At 43.7% G+C, this 20,521-nt stretch overlaps 2 protein-coding genes across 3 annotated transcripts; one reads left to right on the plus strand and one right to left on the minus strand.

Annotated features, from left to right (window-relative positions):
- The first annotated feature begins 79 nt into the window (after positions 1–79).
- On the plus strand, positions 80–12,441 carry arhgdia (Rho GDP dissociation inhibitor (GDI) alpha). 2 transcript variants are annotated; one of them, XM_063471544.1, is made up of 6 exons: positions 80–175; positions 8,562–8,760; positions 9,531–9,614; positions 10,076–10,152; positions 10,309–10,372; positions 10,660–12,441. In XM_063471544.1, exons 2-6 carry the CDS (start codon positions 8,568–8,570, stop codon positions 10,860–10,862), a joined length of 621 nt encoding a protein of 206 aa, XP_063327614.1. In that variant the 5' UTR covers positions 80–175; positions 8,562–8,567; the 3' UTR covers positions 10,863–12,441. The 2 variants fall into 2 exon arrangements, with proteins under 2 accessions (XP_063327614.1, XP_063327613.1); XM_063471543.1 differs by lacking the exon at positions 80–175 and adding an exon at positions 7,197–7,302.
- A 950-nt stretch (positions 12,442–13,391) lies between these two features.
- Positions 13,392–20,473, minus strand: cdr2l (cerebellar degeneration-related protein 2-like). The gene is made up of 5 exons (XM_063471545.1): positions 20,040–20,473; positions 17,901–18,013; positions 16,309–16,457; positions 15,792–15,956; positions 13,392–14,913 (listed from the first exon to the last, which is right to left on the minus strand). Exons 1-5 carry the CDS (start codon positions 20,116–20,118, stop codon positions 13,968–13,970), a joined length of 1,452 nt encoding a protein of 483 aa, XP_063327615.1. The 5' UTR covers positions 20,119–20,473; the 3' UTR covers positions 13,392–13,967.
- Positions 20,474–20,521: the final 48 nt, after the last annotated feature.

Consider the following 20,521-nt stretch of genomic DNA (forward strand, 5'->3'; position numbering starts at 1 on the left):
TACAGCGTGCAGCTGGGGCTACGTTTTTAAAAATGTCGTTTTTTTGTCGCCCTTTATTTTGAAAGTGGCATACCGGACATTGTGCCCGTCAGCGGCACCGGGCTCAGATTTTCCTCTGCCGCTTCACTGCACTCCCATTCACAGGAGACTGTTCCAGCCAACCACAAGTATAACGGTAAGAGTAGATAAAACACCCACTTAAGTCTTCTTATAATTTATTTTATTCTGTTAAATGTGCGTTAATATACGTCCTTAAGCTGCTCCGGTAAATTTCAATCGATTACTTGCTAAGAAAAAGGAAGAAAAAAAACGGCTAACTTACTGCTTGAACCTGAATTCTAGAAAAAATTGTTTACCAAATAATCGCTTACTTTAGTTAAGGAACTACTTTTAATAGCATGTTATACTCCCGTAGTTGCACTAATGTCGTTTTCTTAAAATTACAGCGAAGTCACTGTAAAGTTGACCGAAGCCGTCGGTTAGTTGTGAATTTCCGGGTGTTGAACCCGATATGAGCTGAGAGGGTTGGGGCTATTAAGTAACGAAATGTCACCCGTTGCTGTTAAAAGCACACACAGAAAGTGATTGCACTGACCAGTAAAGTAGGGGATTTGTTCAAATTAGTCGTTTAGTCTGCTTTAACACATTCTTCATGATCATGTGCTTTATATGAGGAACATTTTTCAGCCACTTCCTGGAACTCATCTGTCTTTTAATTTGAATTAGCTTACACTTGAAGCAGCCACCATTTTGGCTTCTTTTTTTTTCTTAGGTTTTTTTGTTTTTTACTTGCAAACAATTAATCAGAGCACGTCGATCAAATCTGCCAAGATCGAGTGATTATCACCTCTTGAGCACTTTGGGTGTGATAGTTAAGCTGTGTGCTTTTGGCTGAATGGCTGGCAAGTGATTTCTCAGAGTGATCACACAAACCGTGAAGCCTCCCTTTCCTTCCTGTATATGTGTGTGTATGATAAGTAGAGGATTTTTTGGCCCCTTCTTTTCTTATAGAAGGTCGAGAACTTTCTGTTTAATCAACTTCTGCCGTGAATTGTTCACTTGCTTCACCTCATATTTAAAATGTTGCGAGCTTCCAGTGGCGGGCGGATGTGTCTTGCAGCAGTTTATTTCCTCTGGTGTGAGGCGAGAGGCCTACAGAGGTTTAAAAAAGAAAAGAGAAAGACCCATTTAGGGTCGGTACTTAACATTTTTTGGTGTGCTTTCCTGACACTGCTATAATCTTCAAACATGTTCCAGCAACTCACAGTGAAGAGTGCAAGGGTCAAAACCACAGGCCTGAACTGCAAAAATGGCTGGAGCATATTTCTATGAACTGATAAAGTAAAGTTGATGATGTATTTGCCCTTCTCAGTTTACATAACAAAAGAGATTTTAACCAAATCATTGTTTTTCTCCATGCGCCACACTTTTCTAGTGGACTTTCTAAGCCAGTCATGACGAATCGTGTCAATGGCCTCTCCTATTCTAGCTCGGTCTCAAAGGAATTGATGCAGTGAGTTTGTATTAGTCGTTTCCTCTCACAGAGTGTGAGAGCAAGAGACTATGCCTTTCTTTGCATCCACAACTTTAAATTCAAATCTTCAGGGGAGCACCTTTGGGAGTACGCTCATACCATCCACCATATATATCAAGTCAAGGCTGTCCTCCTCAAAGAAAACCATTTCAGAGCTGCAATCCTTTATCGGGTAGTCCGCGCCCCGTTGCCCATCTAGGCTGGGGCACATTGCTGAAAACGCCCATGGAGCAGCAGCGTAAAGCCCTGACCTTTCAGCGTGGCTGGCACCTTGGCTCTCCCATTCACGCTTAGCTTCCTGCTACTGTACGAAGGGATTTCTCACTGGCTATTTTTAAAGCTTCCTATTTATTCTGGGCCTTCTTGGGGATGCAGGCATGTTTTGCTTTTCTGTTCTCTCACAGCCACTCCTGTTCTTTCTGCTGCTCATTGACCATGGATTTAAACCATTTCTGTGACATTTTAGAGTCTTTTGTTCATTAGTAGATGTTAAACCCATTAACCAGTGTCCCTGCATACTCCTCCACTCCTTATCTCATTGCATTTCTGTTTTTTATCCTACCCACTTGTCTATATTTGTTAGGGTTGGGTTCCTCTGCGTTGCATCAGCTCTGCAACACTTCCTCAAAGATTTGGCATGTTAGCACTGCCCCTGCAACTTGATTGAACCTAGCATGTTTTTTTTTTCCTTTTTTTAGAGGCTTCAGAAGCAGGCCTTTTAGCATTTCTATCATTTAAAAAAATGCTTAGCTTGGTTTAAGTTAGGCCCCCAGGTTAGCTTTAAGAAGATGAGTTGTGCAGTGCTGTGGTTAGCACATTAAAGGATATGAATCATCAAGCCCGCCTGAAAAAGGAAGCTTGCAGTAATTTCTTGACAGACAAAATGGTTCAGTTGCAGCCTGACGTGCAAGGCTTCCTTATTTGAAGACAAAAGCATGTGCTGCGGCCTTAATCAGTTTCATCAAACATGGGGGCTCTGCATTACTCAGATGCACAGCAGAAAGGTATTTTCATGTGGTGTGTGGTGCAGGTCTTAATTCATGCCACCAAAGCGCTGCTCTTTGCAGTCAGTGTGCTAAGTGCACAATTTTCTGAGATTAAAAAAAAAAAAAAGCTTAAAATGACAGCAAGATAACAGCGGAATGATATAATAGTTACATTATCTGATACATGTGAAATATTCTCGATCTGTATGCATGAAAAAAAAAATGTTGAACTACAGAGACACTGGATACAGGATGTGGTCTTACAGCAGCACCCCTTTCCATTACAGTCATTGCAGGGTAGTTAATTTCAAATCAAATCACAATCTGCTGATTTGATGATTAGGATTTTTGTGGCGCACCCAAATCAGAGAAGTCGTTGCTAAAGCAAAGTGCAACTGTAGAGAGATCGTGTAGGTAAAATGGAACGACTCCAAAGGTCTTATGTGCACTGAGAGCTGCATGAAAGAGCAAGAACACAGAGAGCTGAGAGGATCAAAGAATAGAGTTAAGGCCAGGAGCTAAATGTCACTCCATAAAGGTCTAGTAAAGCGCCATTCATGTCCTGTTCTTGTCTCTGAGGTAAACGTGTGCTTTATTCCATGAAACAAATTCAGGCTATAAGTTATCAGCCATAATACTTCCACTTCTTGATTAATCAGTAAAGCAGGGTTCCCATATTGGTTTACTTTGGCCTGCACCTGGCTGCTGTATGTGCCTAATCACTGGAAAACCTGGCTAATAAAAAGTATTCCTAACAAATATGAGTTGTTGCTGAACCTGGGTGCATTCAGGGTTTTCCAGTTTGCAGCTCTGTTTTGCCTGTACTCCAGCCTGTGATGTGCTGTTTGTTGTCCCCCCCTCCGCTCCATTGCCCTTTGCCTGCAGTGAAGAACCTGAACAGCAGCATCTATTGCATTACCGGTGGCTCTAAACGGAGCTCATAAGATTACATCAAATCTTCCACGGCCAGAGGGCTGGACTGTAAAGCATGGTAACTGGCTTATCCAGGTAGCCTCAGGGGTAAACCTCTACATTAACCTGTTGTTGTCGTGATAGTTTATGCTGGATCTTCAGACACCTTAAAGCAGATAATAAATGAGGTGATAAATCATAATGAGCGATCAACCTTTGAGTGCAGACAGTGAGATGGACCCTAAAATGTGTGTGTAAGCCCTTTGGCTTTCATTGAACGGTATCAGTAAATGTTTGATTCTCTACAGAGGAAACTATTATGTCCTCTTTTTTTCTTTTTTTGTTCCTGCTTTCTGCAAATGATTTCTAAGCAATTTTATTGCTCCATATGCTTTGTGTAGTCACAGTCCTTTAAACAGGCGCTCCAAAGGCTTGTAGCCTACTTGTTGACCTTTTATAAGTATTAAAAGTAGGCATACCTTTGAACTGCTCACTCCTGAGACTAAATAAGGCTAAAACTGTCTTGGACATCAAAATGATTTACCTACACAGCCTATAAATTGAATAGAATACGTGACTGTATTTAGAGTCGCATCTATTGAGACTTTGTTGTTGCAGTTGCTGGGAGTCATTTGGGGTTTTGTTTTTTTTTTTACTTCCTCATGTTTTCTCAGGATTACAGTTTGTTGTTAGAAGTCTGTAGCTCTAATCCCATATTTAGGATTGGTTAGGTGATGCCAGCACCAGCCACATTATGCCAATATGCTCAAACACAACTTGAGCAAACAGCAAATCAACATAAATGCCAACAACAACTAAAGAAAATGCTTTGTGAACCCTGACTTTCCATGATTAAAAACCCAGGTTAAGTCTAAGTAATTTTAGTAGATTAAACTCATAACCATGTTTTATTATTTTTATATATTAGATATTATATAAATATATAATAAATGTGACATTATTTTAATTTTTTAAATAATGGTGCTTAATGAAAGTAAACCAGGAAAATACAGAATACATCACTTCTAATCTCTATTTACTATCGAAATAATGCTCAGTATTTTAGTAGAGAATAAAAAGTTGACTTTAACTTTGATTTAAAAAAAATCTATAAAATTTGTTTTCCAGTCTTTCTGTCCTAGGGATGTGGCATGTGAAAGAATAACTTTTTTTATTCACGTCATTAATAGTTAAAAGTAGATATTCAACAACAACAATATGGAACCTGAAAGATGAGGACAAACACAAAAACCACAAGTTTGCTTTCATTGTATGGATGTTTCAGTGATATAATATCTAGTTCATTACCCCTATGAACACACACACACTCACACACATATATTAATGACACCTGTAGATCTTGTGTCATCCCACAGGGATTACCTGGTGCCTCCTTAACCTCAATAACTTGCCACAGTCACTAATGTTTCAACAGGAGAGCTTCCTGGTGCGTCACCAGCAACACTTCCACACAAACACTTTCCTCTCCTGGCCCCGAATGCCTTGTGATCCATAATCCCACCTTTTCTTATTGCTCAGCAGTGTTGCTTGGGAGCAAGACTAATCTCAAGCCTTAACTCCTGCCAAGCCTGGTATGTTTGTAAATTTGTGCTGCTTAGTCCAGCCAAGCGGCGAGATTATCCACCTGTAAGCAGAAAGTAGCACAGGTGAAGGTTAGGACACTGAAAAGGAGAAGTCCAGCAGCACATCCCACTGTGGGTTTACATGATCTCATGACCTCTGTGTTGATTCCCAGGAGGCAGAACAATGACGGGGCCTTTTCCTGTCAGCTCAGTATGTAGCTGCTTAGCCACAAGCCACATGGATTGAGCGAGGGGAAAAAAGGGTATTATTATGAGGGTGGTGATGTCAGTATTGTTCAAACTAATCTATTTATGCCCCCCCCCCCTTTTTTTTTTTTTTTAAATATGCTGAATCAACAATTTCACACTTGATTAAGATGGTAGCTTGAAGTGATGTGGCTGTCTGCCACACTTAGAACAGCCGTATCTATAATTTCGTGGTGCTTATGTTGGTAAATGTGGCTCGCTGCACTGGAATAACTTCATCAGATGCCCTGCAGTTTTGCAGTTCAGAAATGACTGCCTGCATTTATTATGGTGATTGTATTTCACGTCGGTCTAGTCATTACCAGGCTTAGTATCATTAGAGACAAATTTGGAAACTATTTCTTTGTGCACCATAATCATGTTTTTCTGGGAAAATGTTATCCAATCGTACACTGTATACAAAAGATGGACACACTGGCTTCCGTTTTCCAAGCATGAAAATGGAAGCAGGAAGTGTCTTAACCCTGCATGCTTACTTGTGCCAGCAATGCCATAATGCAAACCTGCTTTTCATGTGATCTTAGTAAAGCTTCTTTATATAGAGCTCACAAAGCACTATACAACAATTAAAGCAATTAAACCATGTTCTGATTTTATGACCTGTCTTGATGGATTTTATGATCTCAGTCTAGTTTTAGCTCTGGTTGAATAGAATACGAGACTCATTTTTTTGTATTCTGGCCCCCATTGGAGTCAAAAAAGGAGAATAAAGCTTGGCGCGTCTCCGTTGCGATGTAAAAATTTGCGGTTTCAAAATGCCAACCGTGTAGAAGCTCAGTTCAAGGTTTGCTTTGTGACTTAACTAGTGGGTTAGCATCGCTAACTGAATAGTATATAGTTATTAGATTCAGCCATAATTTCATCTTGGAGGTGAAGTACTGATCCAGTCAAAAAAATATATATATTTTTATACACTAACAGCTGAGATTTAGGACAGAAGTTTTGACTTGAGATTTTCAGAATAGTTTCCAGTAGAGAAACATGCCAGTTCTCTGTGACTGAGCACTTCCTGCTGTGTGACGGTTTGGTATGCTGCAGTCACAATGCTGCTCGCTGCACAGCCGTCACAAGGAGTGCATTGAAAGTCGAGAAGAGGAAGCGAGAAAAACAACCTGTGCCTTGAAGAATGATATGACACATCACTGTGATATCTGGTCTGATTTTCTTCTCCGTCTCTCTCTCCCTGTCTTTTTGACCAGGAAACACTCACACAGCTGACAGGCCAAACCAGCAAGCTATTGGGATAAGAGGAATTTGTGCTTTTATGGGAGCATAGAGGCCCAATTTGGGGAAAACAAAAAAAACAAACTGTGCTGCATTCTCAGTTCCTGCTTGGCTAATGCCCAACTGTATATGGAGGCAAAATAGAGCAGAGCAGAGGGTTAGGCGGATCAACAAACCAGTTTTGTTTTTTTTTTCAACACTGTTCGTTTGCTGAGTGTGATTTGCTGCGATGTGTGAGGTTGTGTCAGCTGTATTCTGTTGCCGAGGGTAACAACCTGTACTGAGCAGGTGAAACTGGCCTTGTAAGCTGTCGCCACTTAAGGGTTGTTTGTCTGGTGGGTTCTTGTGCGTTTGCTTTATCCGCATTTGTTAGCTCGCCTGTACCCGTTCATTGTGTCATTACCTCCCAGGTTAACCTGATTTGCAACAGTACAAAAGAAAAAGAAGCTGAGATGTTAGTCACTGCCTGCATCTTTGTAGCATGTGTAACTAAGAGTTTAAAGGAGAAGAAGTCCGTGCTCTAATCTTCCTCTTTCACTTTAATGCAATACTGCACATTTTTCCACAGTTTAAAACAGTGATACGTGTGGCCCGTGTTGATGCATGGTTAAATTCAGCGCAGTACAGGAAGTTCTTTCAACATGCAAACACGCAGGATGAGACATTTGAGGGTGTAGCTGCTCGCTAGCTAGGAGGAATGTTCTGTTCATGGCAAGACAGGGCAACACCTCCAGATTAATAAATAATTGTCGCTGACCAGAAAGAGCTTTCTGCTGTGTTGCCTCATTATTTGACAGTAAGTAGTGTCACTTCTTCTAATTTTGTTAGAAGTTTAGAGTTGCTTTGAGATTCGCCTCAAAGGGCAAAGTGCATGAAAGCTGGTCTTTGTGTTTCCGTTGCAGGTCTCTGCCCTCTTGCTTTCTATGTTTGATAAATCAACTGCTTAAAGTCGATAAAGCACTGTACGACTGCGACTGTGGTTTGCACTGTACGTGAGGTTTCAGTGGTCGATAACACTAGAAAAGTGCTATCAGTTTGTTGAGGACTGCAGGTTCTGTTCTCATCTTGTTGTGCTTGCAGAACAGACCTCACGCAAGTGTTGAACAGTACTATCATCCAGCTGCATGTGTTGAACAGCACTGTGTAGGCTTTGCCCAGCATTTGTGCACCAGATGTTATAAATTGCATAACTAAAGCAGGTTTGTCGTCCAAGGTCTCACTGTGTTACTGTGTTGTTGCCTGCTCAGAATCACTGGCAATTAGCAGTAAGAGTGGTTGTGAGAGCACAGCTGGGTGTAAACGGCCACGCGCGCACTGCTGTTTTTTACTTGCTGTTGAGCCGGAGAGACTAGAAAAGCATGGAGCTCAGATAACCATCAGCTTCTTAGACCACCAACCTCTGCTGTATGTCATCGCTGCGGCATCGGGGAAACTGGCTGGTCCGCCAAGTAGACTGCGAGGGTTAGAGTGTCACGTGTCTTGGCTCGTGTCTGCCAGGGTGTGTGCATATGTGCAAGTCTGTGTTGAGGTGTTGAATAAACAAAGGGGCTTTGGAAGTGGCTGGGCTCTTGTCAAAATAATGTGAAAGTTGCCCACAAGGCACAAAACTGACTCATCTTTGGTTTATTTCAATATAGCTGATCTGTTGCCAGCTGCCTGTTAATGAAGAAAAAAGTGCACACGAGCTCTGTGGATTGTTCCTCTTGTCACTCTGCTTGAACAGGGAAGTTGCTCTGAAGTGAAAGTTTTTGCAGAGCAGATGCCATTACTTTGTCTTTCAGCACGTGAACTATTAAAGCAGTAGAACAGGCTGTTTCTTCCTACATGAGCTGCAGCTTTAGAGTGCTGCGCCCAGGTCAAAGTTTGTTATCCCTCAGGATAATGAATCCCAGCAGCTGGAAGTCTTAAACAGCCCGTCGCTACTTCACTTCATAGCAAGAGTGAAAAGGAGAAGCAGTCCGTGGTGCGAACCTCTGTCGGTCAGAGTGTATTACTCTACTTTCCTGTCATCTAACCCTTCCTCTCTCTTCTGTCAATGTTTCCTGCTGCAATTAGCACACCATGGCAGAGCACGAGCCCACACCAGAGGAGCTGGCAGCGATCGCAGCAGCCAATGATGAGAGCGACTCTGCTGTCAACTACAAACCCCCCGCCCAGAAGAGCTTGAAGGAGATCCAGGAGCTGGACCAAGATGACGAGAGCCTGCGCAAGTACAAGGAGGCGCTGCTGGGAAACGCGGGTGCTGTAGTCAATGGTGTGTTGATGTTAATTAACATACGTCAATAAGCTTAAATAAGCGTTGATTTCAAGAAGAGTTAGAGTGGTTTTTCTTGTGGATTTAGCTTGTGCCTTTTTTAATTTATGATTAAAACCTGTGTAGTGACGACATGACAAAAGTATGTTAAAGTCATTCTTTAATAAACCTGCCAAAGTTGTTGCTCAACATGTTTGTCCTACCAATAGCACGGGGTATCACAAGGCCAGGAATTTGTTGTGGAAACAGTTAGAATATTGAAAACTGAGCTGGTGAGTCAGAAACTAGTCATTAATGGCTCAGACAGACTCTTTCCTGTATTTTTGTCATTGAGTTATATTCTCAGCAAAGAAATCTGTTTAAAAATATACAGATTTACTGTCATACAGCATGCTGGTACTGCTGATCTGAAATCTTTGTTAGTTAAAATGCTTTAAATGACTAATTTTAGCACAGTATTCATGAAAGTAGAGCAACTCCACGTGTGCAAAGTAAAGCAAATCCTTTCCGGATTACAATTTCAGTTCAGGAGCTTGAAAAGCAGAGATTGTTATGGCGTTTTTAACTCGCTAGATACGAGCGTTTAATGTTTTAGACAAATTTCACTGAAATTAAATGCAACGTAGAGTGAGTGTTCAAGTAGTTATACACACACACACACACACACAAATGGATGTTTGTGTGTGTACGTAACACCTCCCCTGAGCATTCTCTCTCCTGCTATACTGTGACGATGTTTTTAATTGCGTGACTTTTTCCTCTTGTCTTAGATCCCACTGTCCCCAACGTCCAGGTGACGAAGATGGTTCTGGTGTGCGACACGGCTCCAAACAATCTGGTCCTCGATCTGACTGGTAAGTAGAGCAGATGTGTCCGTGCCGATTTTAGTTTAGAAACTAGAAATCTAAAATAAGTGAGCAGAAGTGAGGCTGGCATACAAGTCTCATTGTTGTGTTAATTAAGAGGTGTGTGTATGTGTGTGTGTGTGTGGGGGGGGGGGGGGGGGGGGGGGGGGGTGTCATAGGCCTGCTGGGTCATTAGTTCACTAATCAGTGTCGACTTGATTCATATGTACTCGCGTTAATGAACCATTTCCTGAAACTTTAGCCCCCTCCAGCAGAGCAGAGGCTCACTTGTGACATTGTTCCCCCTGGTGGTCATTATTCTTATTACAGGGTGTTGAAACCCAAAATCCACAGAAACTGTTTGTTTATCAGCCTGCTGTGTATTTTTTTTTTTTTTTTTTGTCAAAGTGGAAAGAAACTGACACTTGATCTGACTCTTCTGTCCCTGCTGTGTTGCTTTTATCTGCCAGGGGACCTGGATACCTTCAGGAAGAACCCGTTTCCGTTGAAGGAGGGGGTTGAGTACAGAATAAAGATCTGCTTCAAGGTGAGAGTCTGGTGTTTGTCACACTCGCCACTGCGCTCTGTTTACGTCGCAGTGTTGTTGTTACATCACCGCTGGAGATGTAACTGCAGTCTGCAGAGCACCATCATTATCGTCAGAGGCTCTTCAGAAGAATTTAACTCTTGTTGCCTTCTGCAGGTCAACAAAGAGATCGTGTCAGGCCTGAAGTACATGCAGCAAACTTTCAGGAAAGGAGTTAAAGGTGAGCCTGCTCAAATCATCTCACTCTGCCCTTTTTTTGTTTTTTTATACCTGTACTGATTTTCCTAAACCTTGCCTCTCATACATGGTCACCATACAGTAATTATTAAAAAACAATGAAACTAAAACTATAACCATTTTCATATGATAAAAATCCATGCTGGAGCTAAACTGACTTAAAAACAAAAAGTCAAAACAAAATAAAAACTAATTAGAAAATAAAAAACTAGAATGAGTCTGCCTCTTGATCCTAAAGTTCTCCTTTTTCTTTCCCTCTGTGATGTGCAGTTGACAAGTCTGATTACATGGTGGGCAGCTACGGCCCCAGACCAAGCGAGGACTACGAGTTCCTCACCACAATGGAGGAAGCCCCAAAAGGGATGCTGGCCCGCGGCACCTACCATATCAAGTCCAAGTTCACCGACGACGACAAAAACGACCACCTGTCTTGGGAATGGAGCCTCGCTATCAAGAAGGATTGGAAGGACTGATTTTTTTTTTTTTTTTTTCCCTTCCCACACTCGCTCGCTGGTCCACCAATGTCTTCCTCTGCTTTGTTTCCGCTTTTCTTTTTCTTGCCATCATTCCCACCTCCTCCTGGATATTGGATTGTTTCAGTCTTTTGCTCTCTCCGTCCATCAGCTTGCTCACTCCTCTCCTGCAGTTCCATCTATTTTCTTTTTCTTCTAAATTCCAATCACTTCATCATTCCTCCCATAGCAACGCTGATTGATTTTTGTTTGCACCAGCCTTTATTACAAGAATGACATCTTTAAAAAAAAACAAAAAAAAAACGGAGAAAGCAAATGGTGTTCACTATCCAGATTTTTGGTTACAGTTTGTTTATAAAAAAGGAAAGAAAAAAAAAAAAAAGCATTATCTGTTAACAACCAAATTTGATTTCTCTCTATCACTTTTTTCCTTCCTTTCTTTTCTGTCTTTTTCACATTGTTTTGTATGATTACCACGATCTGCCTTGGAAAGAATTGTACAGGAAGCTAAAGTGCTGCGTGCACACGGTCGCTGTACGGTCACTGAGCAGTAATTGCTGGACACAAATCTTGGACATAGCCCGCCTAAAGCCTTTGAGCAGATTATTTGTAGTTGGGTCTTGTTAAATTATTTGGAATTCAGGCCACTTCTTTTTTCCAAATAGTCAAACAGCCAGCAAATTCTGCTGAGAGAAGAGGGAAAGCAGTTACCTCTAACCCCCTTGCATTCCCTCGCTTTAGCTGTGGCTGTTTTTTCTTCTTTTTTTTTTTCCTGATCAGGGTATTTTGGCAGGTTTTTTTTGTTTTGTTTTGTTTTTTAGCAGCCGTGTGGCCTTAACAAGTAAATAAAAAAATAGACAGCCTAGTTGAGCCAGTTGCCTTCTTACTATTAAATATTATATTTGCCAGACCATCATGTGAGCCTGTTTTAACAGATTTTGTATTACATTGACAGGGAATCAGGACTGAGGACATGCTAATCTCTTTGTTTCAGGGTGTCAATCATATCAGCTTTATTCGCCAACACCTTCATTTCAGTACTTTGTAGGTTTCTTCAAATCTAATAAATGAACTCTAAATCTAAGAGTCCGGGTTGTACTAATGGCTTTATATCACCCAGTCTCCTCTTATGTTCCAGAGGACATCAATTCTAGCGCGTCATCTCAGTTCCCTATTGAACCGAACACCGCAGAAAACTGTTAAGCCGCTCACCTCGTATTGCTCAAGTTAAAGATTACCACTGCTGACTGTGCCTCCAGACTCTCCCGACCGGCCACGCGCCGCCTCTGCTGACTCGGCAGAGCTCGGTATCATCTATAATTGACTTATGAACCAGAATAGTGACGCGAGTCCTTTAACCAGACACTGATGGTTAACACATCCTGCCGTATGAAAGTGTTTTTCCTTTTTGTTTTTTAAAAATACACTCCATAAGTATCCGAGTGAAGCCTGTCAAGCTTCGTTCAGCTCTCGTGCCGTGGACTGTTTTTCCTCTGTGGGTTGAGTGAGACTCGATGTGTGCTATTTGTATTACCTACAGTTTACTGATCTGTGTTCACATTAAAGTGTTCAGACTGGGTGTGTGTGTGTGTCGTGTTTTATTCGGGGTTATTACCAAACAAACTTCCTTCCTGAGCACTTTTGCAGCTATTAGCAAAACAAAGCAGCACTCAGAGCTCAAACCTCTGCCAAGAAACTCACTCTCTGGGCAGTATTTACTTTAAAGGTAATAGTGCTACATTTTGTATATATTCACTTTGTTTTCTTTGTTCTTTTTAAATGTACTTTAAGAGGTTTGTAGTGCAGTAAAAACAAGTGCCTAGGGCAGGCTTTTGTAATTACTGAAATCAGAAGTATAATTGCTTCTTATGTGCATTCATTATTTCTCTTGACAGTACTTTCTTTAAAAATCTAACAGATTTTGGGCTTATGCTGAAAGAGAGGCAGATGTAAAATGCCAAAGTGAGGTCAGAGGTCAAACGCGACATATTTGTATACAAACTGTTATTTAGACTCCCTGTTTAGCAGTATCATTCCTAAATGTTAGCAGTACAAACAAAGGCAGCAGAGTTTTAAGCAGGGTTTCTTAACATGTCTTATTTTTAAAAGGCTGACCTTATTTGACCTCGAAGAAGAGGTCAGAGGTCCAAAGTACCATGATATTTAAAATCCCCATATATCATTGGGGATATGTTGTCAATGCAAATAATGGCAGTAAGAAAAAATCAGCTAATAGTATTATCACTTTGACTTTCGGATCAATCTACTGCCCTTGAAGGAGAGGTCAGAGGTCAAATGTGACACGTTTGAAATCTTTACAGGCTACTTTGTACATGTTGTACATGTTACAAGGCTTTTTGTTGATTTTTAATAAATCAAAGTTGACCTTGATGACCTCAATGGATCTGTTTTATCAGAATTCATTCAAAACTTTCCGAGCTGTTGCATTTACAGACAGAATGGCACGCATACATGCAAGCAGTAACAAAAACATCGATTTAAACCACCTTGACAGAGGTTTAAACAAAAACAAAAAAAGGAGAACATGGTTGATGCAGTAGTTATTTTAATCAACAGGAAACATTAAAACGGCCTATTACAGGAACAAGTTGGATAATGTGGCAGCACAGTGTGGAAATGATGAAATAAATCCCTGAAAAAGATGCAGAAGCATCGCTGCCTGTTCAGGAGGTACACCGATTTTGTGCCATCCGGTGAGTTCAAAAAGCTTTAAGCTCATTGAGCCATTCAAAAGCTTGCGATTTCTCTTTTTCTCAAAGACAGATTTAGCTTTTTTGTGTTATCAGCCAGATGCATGCTGTAAATGCTGCAAGTTTAAAAGCCTCTGAAAGTTGACCTGTTATTTGGCTTCAGTGTTTATCATAAATGCAAAATAAACGGAGTCATTTCTGCATCAGTTACAAACGACGTCACGACAAAACCCTCCATTCAGATAGTTTGTCAGTTACAGTCAGGAGAAGCATTTCATCCCTTTGGCAGTTTCATGTGAAACAGGATACAGCAGTGAAGGGTGGCCAGACGGTTAAATGAGAAGCCTTTAAACAGTGAGGTAAACTGAGATGTTTGTAGTATCTCATCTGTGCCTCACTTGTTAGTCTTTCTGCTCTTCCTCGTGTTCATGTCGCTCTTTGTCTTCTGCAGTCGGGAAAAGATCTCCTTGAACAGCGCCTTGTACTCTGGCGTGTTCTGGCTCAGCCGTTTGTCCACCTGCTCCACCTGCCTGCTGATCCCCTCCAGCGCTTCAGGGGTGGAGGGAGTCTGAGGGGGTGTAGGAGGGGCGGCGGCGACGACGACGTCTCCGGAGGTGGAAGGCCCTGCGGTGGCCATGTTGTACTCCTTCATGGAGGGATCCCTGGAGACGGGGCGCGAGGTCTGCACCCCTGCATGGCACAGGCTCTCCTCATGACGCCTGCACTTCCCCAGCAGCTCCTCGTACTTCTCCAGCAGCGCGTGGTACTGTTCATCCACCTCCCGCAGGATGGACATGCCCCGTTTGCGCACGCCGTTGGCGTGGAGGGCGTAGCTCCCCTGCCGTCTACCAGTTGCGTCACGAGCTGAGATGGTGTTCAGGGCTGTGTCGCTGCAGCTTTTTCTCACCGGTCCTCCTTGCTGCCCCGCTCCCCCAGCCTCTCCACCACCTCCCTCGTCTCCGTCCTCCTGCCCTGGGCTCTCCTCTGGAGTGTCAGTCTCAGGGCCGTTATTGAGCAGATTCTCTAGGCCGTCTTCCATGTCACCAATCAGACACACCCTGGACTTCCTGAGCTGCTGCATCTCCTGGAGCTCAGCTTCCAACTCTTGAACCCGCAGCTGGCATCCTTCTGCTCCTAGGAGACGCTGCTCCAGGCGCTCAAACTCCTGCAGCACAGCAGCACACTCCCTCTCTGCACCCTCCCGCTTGGACCGCTCTGCAGCCATGGCCGAGTGCAGCGACGAGACGATGTCTCTCAGACGGTCGTTCTCCTCATCCAGCGGCTGTCGCTCGGCCAGGTCCACGCTACCTGGATTGGCCAGCAGGAAACCATCCTCATACCTTACAGGAAAAAACACTCAGTGAGCTGCGTTTGTGGCCAATCTCATTCAAATTTCATGTACAAACACTGCACAGTCACACTATAAATACAGTCCAGTGATAAAGCATTCAAATCCTTCTGGTTTTTTTGTTTTACATCAAACTAATTTTAATATTAGACCAAGATAACCCGAACAAATACAGAATTCAGTTTTTAGATGATGACTTCATCATTTATAAGGAAATAGGTTTCAATAGCTATCTGGCACCGTGTGAAAAAGTAACTGCCTCTCTTGTTAAGTCAGGAATTAACTGTGATTAACAACATTTTTTGGAAAGAAAAAAAGTTCGGTTTCACTCGTCACACCAAGGCCTCATTGGGTTGGTTATCTAGCAGGACAATGACCTGAAGCACACCAACAAGTCCACTTCTGAATGGCTAAGAAGGTTTTGGAGGAGCCAAGCCTGGACTTAAATCCGATTTATATGCTTAAACAGGCCGTTTATGCTAAAAAACAAAATAACCCTCTAATGTGGCTGAATTTAAAAAAAAAGAAAAGTGGGTCCAAATTCCTTCACAAAGATGTGAAAGACTCATTGACAATGATTGATTATTAGCTTTAAGGAACAATTACTTTTTCACACAGGGCCATGTAGGTTTGGATACCCTTTTCCCTTAATAAATGAAATAAATGAAATCATGATTTAAACACTATGTTTTGCATTTACTCAGGCTATGTTTGTGTAGTATTTGCTTGATGATCTGGAAAAAAGTGCGACAAATATGCAAAAAACTGAGAAATCAAATACGTTTTTACATACATAGGACATGTTACAGTTACTGTTAGCTCCATACTACAGACAGCAAAGACACCAATAATTTCCTGACACTCAGTGACCTCGGAGCAGTGCAGAGCTCCTTGAGGCAGGGGAAAGAGTGGATGGTCTTGCGACGCTCCTTCTTCTCCCTGCGGACTCTCAGCTCCTCCAAAGTTCGCAGCTCCTCAACCCGAGATGTGAGACTGTCCACCTGGCTCTGTAGGGTCTCCATGGTGCTGGTTAACCTGGAGGCATGCACACACACACAGATCACTGATTTTTTCCATTTTGATTACATCATACCTTTATCTTAAAGCTGGAATGACTCAGCATTACAAACCACAGAAAGTGAATCTTTAGAAAGAAGCACTGAGAAGTATTTTTAACCTTTAGCCCTGGAACATAACATAATTTAATCCCTGATTATTCAAATCCGATTATTTTAAATTCAGCTGCTCAGGTGGAGGGAGTGGTCTGTCAGCGCAGCAAAGCTCACATTCTTCAGCTGATTACGAAGTGACTGTTACATCAGGCTCACTGCTTTTCCCACAGAGGCCAACCACGTGAACGTGTGGGCTCAAAGCAGCTGTGGGTCACCTGTCTATTTTCTGCTGCGACGCCTTGCTCTCCAGCACCAGCTTCTCATTGGTGATTTCCAGCTCTCTGGCCGTCACATCCAGCTGTTCGTACACCTTTGCGTGCTGCTCGTTCATCTCCCGCAACATTTCCAGCTGCTTGGACAGGTACTGCAAGAGACGGATGTTTGCCATTAAAATGAGAGGATCAGGTCTTAATGGTTTACATCTGGAGAACAGACTGGTCCTGGGAGCACAGGGTAGAAGTACTTTAAAGAATGCAAACTAACCCAAATTACAAATGTGTTGTAACAATACACACGTTTATATAATTACAGTTCACACAGGTTCATATGGGTTAAAAGTTCATCTCACGGGTAGTGTCAGTCAAAACTGTGAGAAATAATTCTGCAGTGTAAGGTTAGAGACATCTAAGCTAGAACACTGGAAAATCTACATCTAATAATCTAATTTAAAGGTTTACAGAGAATGGTGAGAACAAAGAGCGGCAGTTCTCTGGGAGAAAATGCCTTGTTGATGTCAGAGGAGAATGGCCACAGAGCTTCAAGCTAATAGAAAGTCCACAGCAACTTATTAAAACCAAGGTACGCAGAAAAGCATCTCTGAACACTGCAGCAGCAGAAGAGCACACCAGCTGTCACTCCTGCCAACTAAGAACGAGAAATTGAGGCTACAAATTACACAAGGTCACAAAATTGCACATTTTGCACCAATAAGTTCCCACTGAGTATAGTTTAAACACCACAGAAACCAGAGTATTGTTGATGTCTATCCCTTTATGGCCACAGTGTACCCAACTTCTGCAGGACAGCACACCAAACTAATAATTTCAAACTGGGTTCTTGAACATGACACTGAGTTCACTGCACTTAAATGGGCTCCACAGTCACCTCACTTTGGTACATCTGCAAAGCCACCAGCATTGTGGAGGACCCCACACACCCTCACCCACGGACTCTTCACCCTGCTGCCTTCGGGCAAGAGGTACCGGAGCATTCGGGCCCTCACTGCTAGACTGCGAAACAGTTTCTTATCCCGAGCTGTCAGACTCCCGAACACTCAGTGACAGGACTAGCACGCACACACACACACACACACACCTTTTTGCACAATGCTCAGTCTTTTGCACATTTCTATTACACTTTTGTGCATGCACTGTCTTGTGTCTGTATCGTTATGTTCTGTCTGGTGTTGCACTGTCTTTGTTATGTTTTGAAATTTATACCACAAAAAATTAGGACAGCTCTGAAGGAAAATGGGGTCCAACTCAGTATTAGTAAGGTGTTCCTAATATAGTGGCTAACGAGTTTATATACAGGTTTTGCCAAAATTCGATACGTTGACTTTGTGTGTCTATCTCTAAGACTGAGAATACATTTTCAGAGGCTCTCATCAGGTGTTTACTTTACCCTCAGCGAGCCTCGTCGCTAACAACACATGCAGATTTTGAGCTGTGAAGAGGCTGACGCATTCTGCATGTGTTTTTTTTCTTCTCACACACTCGTGCTGTTTTCTGCCATTTCTTCCCCTCACTTTACACCATAACTGAGTAGGAAAGGAACACAGACAGGCAGCAGCCCAGGAGTAGCACACCTCAATCTCTTGCACTTGCTCCTCGTTGTTGATGTACATCTGCTGCAGGGAGTCCTCCAGCTCTTTGTTGCGTTCCAGGAGGGTCTTGCCGAGCTCCGCTGCCAAATGCAGGTCTGACGAGAGACGGGAGAGAAGGACAGACATAAGTAGAGTTCACTCTTAGAGCTTTATGGCTAAAACCAGTTGTTCAGGCTTGTTTTTGGATGACTTAATGAAAACCAAGAAAAAATAGAACAGGCACCAAATATTAATGTGCATTTATTTTAAAGATCACAACAGTTCTCTTGCAGATTGGTTTCTCTTCACATCATGCTGATAAAAGCCTGCAGTCGTGCGCACAGCAGGAGCCTGAGCTCTGACAACACCTTAACAGTTGCTGATATTTTCTGACACAGCGTGAAGCATCCATTATTCATCCTCCTCTGGTGGATAAAAACAAGCTGGACTGAAGAGGAGGAGGAGAATCCTGCTGGCTCTGCATACTTGGAGCCCATAACAAACATGGGGGAGTGGAGGGACGGGAGGAGACAGAGAGGCACTGACATCCATTACTGAGCAGTGAATGGAGCGTTTTTTCAACCCAACGCAGAGGATAAAAACACAAGCCTGCATGCATGCAGTACTGCAGGTGTAAAACCCAAAAGATTAGATGCGATTGGGCTCATTTGCATGTATCACCTCTGCCTTATCTAATATATTTAACAAGCTCCATTTGTGCGCGCTGTGCATCCTCTCTGTCGCCTCACACGCAGCGAGGGCAGGCAAGGACATGCTGTAATTTCCTGCTTCAACAAGACAGAAGAGATAGCAAAACTCCAGCCTGAACCGGAGAGCGCTAATGAGCTGAGGAAGAGGCGTTGGAGGAGAGTTCACACGGCACCTCACAGTCACGGCGCCGCTTCTGTCCCTGTGGCGGGCACGTGCCGAGAGTCTTCTGTTATATAACTTCTGAGTTCTGTGCAGGAGGCCGTGCTGAGAAAGTCATCCTCATCACAGGGACCGAACTCTAACTCCTCATGCGACAGGCCCCCCCTCACAGGTCAGATGAAGCTGCAGGACTAACCACACCATCTGCCAGGACTCATTTTCCATGTTTGCCTGATTCTAATAACCACACTGAGGTAGGGGGTGGGCAGGCGAGGGGGGTGGTGTCACCAAATAGCAGGTCCGGCAGCAGAAAAGTTGCATAACGCAGCATCATTTCTGGGGCAAAATGATGCCAGGCTCTAAAGTGCACGCAGTGTATTTGTGTGGCACAGTGAGAGCTTGACGGTAATTACGCTTCCAGTCTGACCCCGAAAAGCCTCAAATCTCTGATCCCCACTAAGGAGGCTTCGTCTGGGGCTCCCTAATCAGATCAGCCTGCGGGATGGGGATAGAGTGGGGTTGGGGGGGCTAATGACTTTAGTCTGGATGCTGAATAATGCTGAGATGAAATTCTGATGATGGACACACACACACACAGGGAGTCAAATCCACCTGCCTCTCCATGCACGCTGCACGATGACGATACAAAGCTGCTTTAGCTCTCTGGGTCAGCAGGTAATCAGGAGATGGGGTGATGCTGCTGCAGGAGGACGCAGGCTCTCCAGAGCACTTAGCTCTCCTCAGACACACTCTCAGTGAAACTGCAGCCTTTTAAAGCCATTTACTGGCAGGGCTGGTCACACAGCAGCAAGGAGGAGCAACAATAAACAGTCTGAGCTGCTGCCTTTGCTGCTCTTTGTTTCTTTCATTTTATTCAAAAATCTACAAAGTTCTGGGGATTTGCTGCACTGCTCCTCACACTATGCTGACCTTTTTGTTAGGAACACACACCCAAAATAACGTCATGCAGCTCCACAGCAAGTGGGCTGATGGATTTGAGAGAGAAATACAGCGTGAGAGGAGAGGAGAGGAGAGGAGAGGAGAGGAGAGGAGACATTCACTCAGTCTGACAGGAGCACTGCTGTCCGAACCACAGCTGACAAGATCGGAGTAATTGATGAGATGAAGGGCAGGCAGCTCCAACTCGTGCATGAGTTGCCTTTAAGAGGTGCAACCTCCTCCCGGATTTCCACCCACCTCTAAATGCATGAACACCCGGGGGGCCAGCGGTTGCCAATAGAGGAGGGGTGGGGTTGGGAGGAGTGGGCTCACCTTGCTCCAGGTCCCGCTGGTCGTACCACGGCTCCTCTTCCTCCGTGACAAACTCCTCCATCCTCCCCGCGCGAAGCATCGATGCTGCCGAACTTCCTCTTCTTCTCCTCCTCCGCCGGCGATGTGAGCTGCCGGTGGTACCGACTGCTCGCCCGGAAGTGACAACGAACAACAGCTCCCCCAAAATCACTCAGAGAGAGGAAACCTCGGCGGCGGTGACTTCGGTGCACCTGCTCCTTCTTCTTCTTCTTCTTCTTCTTGAAGCGTCCGCAGATATGAAGCACCCCGCATCCGAGCAGTCCGTGCGGCCTCGACGTGAAGCAGGTTGGAGGAGGCTGACAGCGTCTCCTCGGTGTCTCATCAGGCTTTGATGTGCAGCAGCAGCAGCGGACGCAGACTGGCAGCCTGGCGGCAGCCGAGTAGCCGAACGCTGCTAGTGCTGCGTTTAGGTGCTGTGGGAGAAAAGTGCTGTTTGCAACGTT

This window comes from Pelmatolapia mariae, linkage group LG4, assembly GCF_036321145.2.
Source record: "Pelmatolapia mariae isolate MD_Pm_ZW linkage group LG4, Pm_UMD_F_2, whole genome shotgun sequence".
Classification (NCBI taxonomy): Eukaryota; Metazoa; Chordata; class Actinopteri; order Cichliformes; family Cichlidae; genus Pelmatolapia; species Pelmatolapia mariae.